We start from the raw sequence: 10,808 nt of genomic DNA on the forward strand, positions 1-10,808 counted from the left end.
TGTAACTTATATTACACACCCTGTTTGGCATATCAGGTAACTGCTAGTAGTCTGTTGTTATATATGTATTAGTGTCATTTTGTTTATTTTCTTTGGTTACATCTTCTGACATCAGACTCAGACTCCTTTTGAACTGAATTTTAAATGTGCGTATAGTTATGCGTTTACTTTTCTACATATGGCTAGAGTTATAGGGGAGGGTTGAGATTTCATAAACATGTTTAACCCTACCGCATTTTTGCTCCTGTCCCAAGTCAGGAGCCTCTGGCCTTTGTTAGTCTTGCATTATTTTAATTTTAGTTTCTTGTGTATAATTTGGAAATTAGTATGGCGTTCATTATCACTGAACTAGTATATATTTGTTTAGGGACCAGCTGAAGGACGCGTTCGGGTGCGGGAATTTCTTGCTACATTGAAGACCTGTTGGTGACCTTCTGCTGTTGTTTTTTCTATGGTCGGGTTGTTGTCTCTTTGACACATTCCACATTTCCATACTCAATTTTATCTCCTGTCATATCAGTATTTGCTGCTTTTATGTATAAAGTTATAAATCAGAAATAATGTAAAATGGTTACTTTTTTTTTGGGGGGGGGGGGGGGGGGTGTCATCAACCTATAGCATTGCCCACATTTGACTACATAAGAATCATATCAATCGTGTATACGTACTTACTTTGTGGTCAACTTTAAAAGATGTCCAGCTTTAAGACTTCTTTGTAAAAACGACCACTTAGGACTAGAATATGTCATTGTAAAGCAATCCTAAGACATGACTTTCTCCTGAGACAGCTGTGTAAAACTGGTACCAGAGACTCAAGGATAACAACATGACACCACTGTTGATATTGCAGATGCAGCATCATATTTTGCATTATGACTTTTGAGACAATCATATTTGTGAAATTTGTCTTATTCTATGTATGTGAACTAAAAGCATGAAATCGAACATTTAAAATAGATATTTTACATGAGTCAGCATATATGAAAAACATGAGTTTCCATAATGTTATATGTCGTTGTATTTGTATTAAGGAATCTTTTTTATATAAAATCTCTTTTTTTTTGTCATATATTTCATATTTACTCTAGGATTAAACTGGTTGTAAAATGATTAGCCCCTAATCATTAATCTATAAAACATATTTCAACCTATGCCAACATTTTTTCGTACAATTTTATACATACATTTCAAAATGTTGGCAAAGTTTGAAAGAACCCAACAAACGACAACCACTAAACTACGGCTCCTGACTTGGGACAGGCACATACATACCGAATGTGGTAGGTTTAAATATGTTAGAGGGATCCCATAAAGCTAGTTCAACTTTTAAAAAAAGAAGGAAATTACAGAGTGGTATAGATTAAGTGTTCTAAAATAATTTGCTGTTTTTTGCAATTAGTGAACAGTAGGTGCCTTGACTTGAGAGGTTCCGCCGAAATTGAGTCACTCAGACTCAATTAAACATGTTAAACAATCCGCCCCATCAGCACATACTGGATTTGTAGAAGGACTTTCTACCGTGAAAACCAGTCATGTTTCGGGCAATAACTATGGAACGCCACGACTGCCTTATGTTAAAAATCAGCATTATACGCAGTGTTCCCAGCATTATATGAAGTGATCACAGCATTATATGTAGTGCTCACAACATTATATGAAGTGATCACAGCATTATATGTAGTGCTCACAGCATTATATGCAGTGTTCACAGCATTATGTGAAGTGCTCTCAACATTATATTAAGTGCTCACAACATTATATTAAGTGCTCACAACATTATATTAAGTGCTCACAACATTATATTAAGTGCTCACAACATTATATTAAGTGTTCACAACATTATACGTTTGTTGTTGTATGATGAGATTTATGAATGATGAGATCATTCGGTAAACTTCGTTTTTTAGCGGAGATTACCGAATCCATAATTGGTAAATAACGGTAATGCCCAGCAAACAAATTTAAAAAGTTATTAAAATCATGTTATCATAAGGTAGCATACAATATTTAAAACTGATTGAAATAAGTAAGGAAAAGATGAAACTGAGAGGTGAATGATTGAAGTAGTTCTGTTCGTCGTAAGAAATACGAATGGCAAAATGTAAGTTAAATAATAAAAAGTTTATTTAATGAAATATCGAAGGAAAATTTGTATGATATATTCTCGAGTTCTGAATCAATATACAGTCATGGTTCCATTCGAATGGGGCTTTTGTCGCTCAATTCATTTACCACCCTTACTTTTGATTGATTAGTTGGTGTTCCAAATTACTTTCAGCACTATTGTTGTACTTTGTGGGAATCAATTTTATTGGTGGTGATAACCAACTACTAGTCCAGTCAATCTAGCATAAATTTGACCATAACCTGAAAGTAATTGCAACAGAAGATTTTTAAGTTTTAATCTTTAGCATTATACCCAAAATATACGCAGAAAAAAGTCCCATAAAATCTTACTTGAGGAAGACTACAAAAATCACCATTTAAAATTTGCATTGAAAAGGGAGATAACTCTTGCAAAAAAGGCAGATATATCAATAAAAATTGATACAAAATTATAACTTTACCGCTTCTATTCATCAGAATGTATTGATTCTTGATTTTTTAGCAGTCTTTAGAGTATAACAATCAACTCTAAAGGTGTTTTCATGTATTTTATCAAGCTATAATCTAGATTTCGTAATTCATTATTTGACCATTTATTGAATTTTTCAACATAAAGAATCTCAAATTTATTAAAAACAATTAAGCATGTATTCTTCTTTTTGTGGTTTAAAATTTCTTTAGATAAGTTAGTTGCTGAAAAAATTAATATACAGATATAATCAATACCAAATTTTCACATTATATTTTCAGAATGGTTACAAAGCTTCGCGATCAAATTTGCAATTTCTTTAATGAAAAATGCATGAAAAAAATAAAACTACCGACAACACTTTAGTTTTCTAAATTTCATGAGCAGAAAATTATATAATTTAGTCAAATACAAACTTACAACTCCATCGAAGTATCATACTTTACATAAATTTCAGGAAAAACAACAAAACAGTGACCAAAAAAACTCATTTTTGCTAGAGTTATCTCCCCTACCAATGTTAATTTCCATAGGAAATTAAAAATGCTGATTTTCAGTTTTCCTCAAGTTAGATTTTATGGGACTTTTTTCTGTGTATTCAAAGGGCATAATGCTATAGATTAGAATTAAAAAAATTCTGTTGCAATTAGTTTGAGGTTAAATCTTAGTTTGACTGGACTATACCTTCAGTAGGAAAACTGATATTCTTAGTCAATTTAAGATGGGAGTTGAGCGCTCCTGCCATGTGTTGGGTTCCCACTTGCAACTGTTGACAGACGAGTGAAACAGTTAGTTCGACTATTTAGACTACTGACAAAAACTTCTATTTGTCTGATCTCATTGGCACTTATACCACAAGTAGTATACCGCTGTTCAATAGTCATAAATCAATTTAACTGAAACAAATCAGGGCCACAAACCAAAACTGAGGAAAACAACAGAAACAAGGAACTGCTACAAAAACTTATGCCAATATACATAGAAATGGACTAATGTATATCAGCTGCCATGTTCCTGACTTGATACAGGACATTTTAAGAAAAAAATGTGGGTTAAACCTGTACTCCTGTTCTTTGGTCAGTTGTGAATATATGTCTAATTGGCAATCATACACCATCTTTTTATATTTTATATAAAGAAATGTAAGAATAATGGAATTAGAATTGATTAAAAGATTTATAACCCACACAATGATTAATTTTTCAAGTTATATGTTTAAACAGTGAGAAGACACCAAAAGGACAAGAAAGAAGGTCTCACTAATGTCTTTTTGTCTTTTATTTATATTTTTGTACATACATGACATAAATCAGCTTGAGTTTTGCTCATTGAAGAAGCCTGTATAATTATTTATATTTGTAAACTTCTATGCCATTTGATCTCTGGTGGAGATTTGTATCTTGGCAATCATACCACATCTTCTTATTTGTATATAGACAACATTGTAACAGAAAAACACTACACATAAAGCTAAAGATTGAAAAACAAGATGTAATTAAACTAATATATATGTCTTTATTATGTTTATATTGAAAGCAGTAACATACATTCAGTCAATCTACAAAATGATCTATAATGAAAAAGTTAAACATTCTTTTAACAGGCATGACTGGATTCAGCAAAAAAAATGTCAACATATACATGTACATCCAAAATATACCAATTCATATGTATCTACAACAAAATCTTTCCTCACAAGGGCACAATGGTTTATAATTATATTTCAATTGTAGTAAAAATATCTTGGTACATGGTATAGAAAATTCCTAGCAATTTTTTTCTCAACTTTTGTTCTCTTTAATAATCTAGGACCAGAAACACTAAATAAGCGAAATAAAACACAATTTTTGGCTTTTTCAGAAATGATCGGGCAAGCCATTGAAGTGCAAAACAGCAACTTATTTTCTAATACATGTGTACTAAGAAGATTAAATTTAAAATTACACTAGACAGGGAAACAAGAAATAAATTCCCAATTTGTATAATTACGACATGCATCGACAGGACTTTATTTTGTCATGTAATAATAGAATGCAAGATTGCTAATTATGGATAACTTTGTAAAATAAAAACACTTATTTTAACTTTTGGTCCTGCATAACTCAAGTTAATAGTTCACTGATTACAAGTTCAATAATCAATTAACCAACATACCAAAATATATGGAAAAGCTCATCCCTAAATATTACGTTAATGGTTCCTGACAAAATACTATTAATATAGTTTTCATGGTCGTGGTCGGGTGATGTTATTTCAACCCACAGATTGTATATATATTAACTACTTGAAACAGCCGAGGTTCTTACAAGTGCTTCTAACAGACTATGAAATTTTTCATCATAATTCTTCAATGAATTCAGTATGTGCTGAGCACCTATGTTGACAATGGAAATGTTTTTAAAAGTGTAATTTCCTGTAAGAGTATATGTATTACTTCCTTTTGTCGCATTAAGAACTACCACATGGAGCCTCACTTCTTCAATGATGTTTTTGAAAACTGACAATGCTCTGTTTATTGTAATTCCAACATGCGAGGATCCTGTTGCCATGGTTGCAACCAGTACCAAAAATAGTGTCCCTCTATTTTTAGATTTCTTTGATGGTGGCCTGCTACTGGTTTCCTCACTACTTTCAGAATCAGACATAGAAGGCTGAGTGTATAGAAAATAATCAAAGCCCATAAAGTTTGTAACACTAGGATAAATAATGAATGACTGATCATTACAGTTTTCACATAACCTGCAGCTCTCTACACATTTTCAAAATGACCTTTATATTTCTCCTGTATTGTATCTTTTAAAACTTCACTTTTTGGTCTTAAGCAGTACAACTTTCTGGGCTTCATGACGCCGTCACACTGATTATACACATGTGAACCCAAATCTTCTGAACTAATTGTATCATACAATTTAGACTTATCCGGAATAATAACAAAATCATTTTTCACTTGACAATTTACAATACAATCCTTGAACATTTTCCTCAAACTACCATTTTGTAGACTAAAATCCAAAATTCTATTTGCATCTTCACCATGTTCACAATTAAATACCTCTTTCAACTTGAAAGGGAACTTTTCTATCCAATGTCGACTAAGAAATGGCACTAAATGGCTGATAGTTATATATCTATCTTTTTCTTCCAGCTCAAGCTCGTAAAATCGACAATTATCTTCCAAATCCTGCCTTGTTACTTTATGAATTCTAACGTCAAATATATTAATAGCTACCTTAAAATTAGAAAACTGTGAAAGTGTACAAACTGTGTTTTCACCATGCCCACCAAGGCAGTCCAAAAGTAGCTTAGTATCAAGTAAAAATGTTTCGCAATTACTGCTTTTCACTTCTTCTTCAAACATTGCAATCTCTTCTCTTAATTTTACTTCTGCACAGTATGAAATTTCATTAATTTTTTTACCAAATATGAACATTTCATCAAATGTATCATGTAATAATCTTGGGGTAATTATGAATTTATCCTTTAACTCATGAAATACCTTATCATCTACTTTGAATAAAGAATTAATTAATTCATGGCGATCTGGGAAATCAGTACATTTGACTGACAACATTCCGTTCCAAATCTTTTTAAAGTCATTTAAATCTAGCTGAAAGTCCTTGTTGAAGTCAAGGCCTGTCAAATTAACACATGCAGTAAAACCAGATTCTATTAAAATTATTTTTGAAAAAGATGTGATTTTTTCAATTTTTTCGACTAACTTTCTGTTAAAGAAGGTCACATGATCAATGACCAAACAATCATCATTTTTAACACTGGCAATATATTGAGAGAACTTTTCTAAATTCTTATCCCTCTTTTGAATAACACTCAAGTCAACATAATGAATGCCTCCATCTTCATTTTTTCTGCAACTAAGAATGTAATACATAGCTGATGAAAGTTTTCCAATGCCTTGAATCCCTACAATTCTTTCTTTTTGAAGACCACCTTTTCTTGCAGCTTTTAAAACTTCCATAAAATGATTATGGAATTTGGTTTTGATAAAACATTTGTCTTTGAAATTCCTTGCATATCATGCATATGTTTTATGTCAGAAAACGTTCATCTGTCTCTGCAATTCTCAGAATCTCTTCCTCAAATCTGTCCTCTATTTCTGGTTCCTGAAAACAGAAGAAAATAAGAAAATACACATGCTCAGAAAATTATTGACCAAGAAAACTATTTGGTTGTTTAAGGTTCAGCGGCAAATATTCAGTAAGGAAATTTTACTAAGATATAAAATGTGCCCTACTTTGTGCTAGACTAAAACAATGAGCCATATTTTAAGCATCCCAACTAACAATATCATGAATATTGTAACAATTATCACAGGCTCAAGACACATCACATTGACTCTTTAGCATGTTAAGTGAATGTTTCGCTATTTACCAGTCTTTGCTTTTACTGTAAATTCAGAAATGTTTTTATTATTGCTAATAATGTGACAGGGTTATAATTGCAATAATTTAAACTTGCATTTTGAATTTTTTTATATGAATTAAACAGGATTTTTCACAATATTACAAAAATTAAAATCGCATTTTAGTCTAAATAACAAAATCTTAATGATAAATGCACACAATAATTTCTGAATTTATAATATTCCTAATTGTCATGAATGCTGCATGTATAGCACAGAAATACCAAATACAAGTCTTAAAGTTGTTGTTAGTTAGCAGGGGGTAATCCCAGGTGCTAGTCTGCACCAATAGAAGACTATTTTTTCTTATCTGGCTAAACATGCTAAATAAAGTTTAATAGTCTTATTGGTGATTTTTTTTTTAAATCATGCAACAGTTTCATAGTGCTCCAGGTGTTGAAACTCCTCATTAAAAATAGCTGGATCGGCACACTGCAGAGTGTGAATAAAAGTCTGGGGCCTGGTACTAGTGGGTAATGGAGCAGACATACATGTAGCATTCCAAACAATTATTGAAGTCCTATATATATATATAAAAAAGAAGATGTGGTATGATTGCCAATGAGACAACTATCCACAAAAGACCAAAATGACACAGTATAAGAAATAGATCATTAATAATGATAATAGAATAAGTAGACAGCTCTCTCACAAGCAAAAAACCCCTAACTGTAGCCTGAGTGACTTTTTCTTTCATATAATAACCATTGATAATATATAACAGCTCACTGTCATCACTGTAGGTTTTGTAAGCAGTAAAGTGACAAAGCTGTATACTCTTAGCCTATTTTATATAAACTGTTGCCACAAGATGGTCACCTCAACTTCATGTAGACTTACCATGCTGTGATTTAATAGCTCTGTGTTTATACTTCCAGTCTATATCTGTAAAAGAAAAAAAATACAGATACAAAATACCAATCAGGGGCAGCTCCAGCCAATACATATTACTGTGGATCAGGTTATTATTTGTTGGATACCAAATTTTAAGTTCTAGCTGTGAAATACAATATGGTCAAGGAAATGTAAGTTTTCCTTAATCCACAAATTATTCAATGACACATATAGTCCTGTCAATCTAGCATACATTTGACCCTTACCCGAAAGTAATTGCAACAGAAGATATTTAAGTTTTAATCTTTAGCATTATACCCCAAATATACACAGAAAAAAAGTCCCATAAAATCTAACTTGAGGAAGACTACAAAAAAAAACATTTAAAATTCCTATGGAGATTTGCATTGAAAAGGGAGATAACTCTTACAAAAAAGGCAGAAATATCAATAAAAATTGATACAAAATTATGACTTTACCGCTTCTATTCATCAGAATGTATTGATTCTTGATTTTTTAGTGGTCTTTAGAGTATAACAAACAACTCTAAATGTGTTTTGTTATTTTATCAAGTTATAGGCCAACCTTAAAAATATGTTTGTTTGCAGTTTTCCGACTGTACCTTCAGACTGAAGGGTCGGTAGGTAGGAAAAATATTTTATTTTATCAGCCAAAATACAGTTTAAAACAGCAGTTACACTAAACCAAGTTTCTTGTGAAGAAAAAAAAACCATTTTAAAACAACAAACACTGGACATGCTGAAAACCAACATCGAATGAACAGGCATTTTCAGATAAAAAAACTTTTTAACCAAAACTGAAACTTTAACATAGTGTCATTATCCAATTTATGACATAGAATATGATTTAATTATTAAATACTGGAACACTTATAAACAAGGAATGTCATTATGACTAAAACTGTTTTTTAAAGAAATATATTCAGACATGTATGCTTCTTGACTAGAATGTTTTCATGAGTAGAGTATTTTCATCAGAAAAATGTATATATTATAGATGTATAAGACAATTATTAAAGAGTGTATTTTTAATAAAAAAAAAAAAATTACCATTGAATCTTCCTCAATTGAAAAAAAGTATTAAGACATCAGGCTGTTTTCATATTTCTAACAATATTTAATTATATATGATAAGGTTATATTTTTGCTAGGCTTTAATGAAAACCAAAGAAATCTAAAGTTTGGGGTGAAATCCATAGCACCCCATTAAAACTAAATGGTCTGTACTGAAATGTTTTTAATGCATAAAAATTTGGCAGCATAGCTCCTAAGGACATGTTTTAATTGAATTCACACAGGCCACACAGTTTGGGTATATTTAATATTGTAAGAAAGAGAATAATTGCAATGAGTGGGGCAGCCCCCCTTATCCTAAAGGAGCATACTCATTGCAATCGAAGATAGATTTAATATAGAGAGAGTATATTTATTTTTCAAGCTAACCATTCATTTTCTCTACATCTTTGTGTAGTTAGGGTTGCTTCTTATTGATTAGGCATGATCTATATCCATTAACATTTCAATTGAGCCCTTCCTCCGTACAGGCGGGTTTACAGATATCCATGAAGATTTAAGTCACGGAGGAGTGGTTTCATCTTTGTCGTCTTCACAACGATTTGTAGAAAATATGCTTAACTTCAAGTTGCTGTCGATTTATTTAACCACTGAAATTGGTTCCATAAAGTCAGGCTCCACAGAATCTGAACCCGATTTGTTTGAGACTGAATGGTTATCGTGTCAGTTATGAATATCCGCTGCATCATCGTCAATGATATCATCACACATGATTACATGTGCCTGAATCTGTATAAACAGTTTACTAATAAACTTTTTTGTTTGTTATTTGTCTTAAAATTGACACGAGACGACAGCGTAGAGTACTCCTCCGTGACTTCATGGATACCTGTAAACAATTTCCATGTGCTTTATCATTAAATGGTCACATGAACGCTTGACGGGAAGCTAAGAAAAAACGAACTTGAAATGCGTAATTGACCCAGACTTTAAATCATTACCGGAAAGGACCCAAAGTTCCGGATCGCGTCAATAGAGGTATTAAAAAAAATTTCTTCAAATTTAAAGCAATAAAATTTTCACAGTCGGGAGGTTTTTCAAGGGTCGGTCGGTAAACTGCAAACAAACAATATTTTAATTTAAGCCTTGTTTTCTTCTGACTGCACATGTATTTGATGACAATTATTTCATCCATATTCCTGTCAGTTCTTTTCAAGGAGTTGCAGTTCACATGTTTATATGGACTGTGTGTATTTGACTGTCAACAACACAATTATAAAGGTATACTGTGGATTCATTATTTTTCGATGGATACCAACTCAATTTTCATGGATTTTGTGAATACAGGTGAACCACAAAATCAAATGTTCAACAAATTACAAATTTTCCTGAACTGTAAGCAGACTTTAGGAAAACCACGAAATTGAATATCCACGAAAGTGTAAATTTTCATAAATCCACAAAAATTGGTACCTACGAAAAGAAATGAATCCACAGTATAAGACATCAAAACCTTAATCTCTACAAAAAGAGGTACACAAATGGATCTGGAGTATATTTTTGACAATTGCATGTAGAGACTATCTCAAAGATTAATACAATATATCTTTTCTTTTACAATTATGGAGTTAAATAACCAGTACTACAGTAGTTCATATAAATTCATTGAAAAAATGAGGAATGAGTCCAAGGGACACAGATAATGCCCCTTTTGGCATATAACGTAAAAAAAAGGGACATTACTCAAGAAGAGTTAAAAGTGAAGCTACCAAAATTTGTATTTGATCTGTGTTTTATGAGTTTCATAACATTTAGTTGAGACAAACTGAAGTAAGAGAATGGATAGTACTAATTTAGAAATATTTCCATTTGTAAAGGGGCTTAAACAATAAAAAAACAATACAAAATCATATTTAATTATTCGTTTTTTTTTTACTTTTTAAAT

The 10,808-nt window shown here is 31.6% G+C and overlaps 1 protein-coding gene across 1 annotated transcript; it reads right to left on the reverse strand.

Moving 5' to 3' along the window:
* Positions 1-5,324: 5,324 nt before the first annotated feature.
* On the reverse strand, positions 5,325-7,883 carry LOC134684929 (uncharacterized). Its single transcript, XM_063544247.1, has 2 exons — positions 7,836-7,883; positions 5,325-6,696 (listed from the first exon to the last, which is right to left on the reverse strand). Exon 2 carries the CDS (start codon positions 6,549-6,551, stop codon positions 5,325-5,327), a length of 1,227 nt encoding a protein of 408 aa, XP_063400317.1. The 5' UTR covers positions 6,552-6,696; positions 7,836-7,883.
* Positions 7,884-10,808: the final 2,925 nt, after the last annotated feature.

Source organism: Mytilus trossulus, chromosome 9 (assembly GCF_036588685.1).
Source record: "Mytilus trossulus isolate FHL-02 chromosome 9, PNRI_Mtr1.1.1.hap1, whole genome shotgun sequence".
NCBI classification, from domain to species: Eukaryota; Metazoa; Mollusca; class Bivalvia; order Mytilida; family Mytilidae; genus Mytilus; species Mytilus trossulus.

Excerpts from the sequence above, each read along its gene's own strand:
- LOC134684929 (XM_063544247.1), bottom strand. The coding sequence starts at position 6,551 with ATGGAAGTTTTAAAAGCTGCAAGAAAAGGTGGTCTTCAAAAAGAAAGA.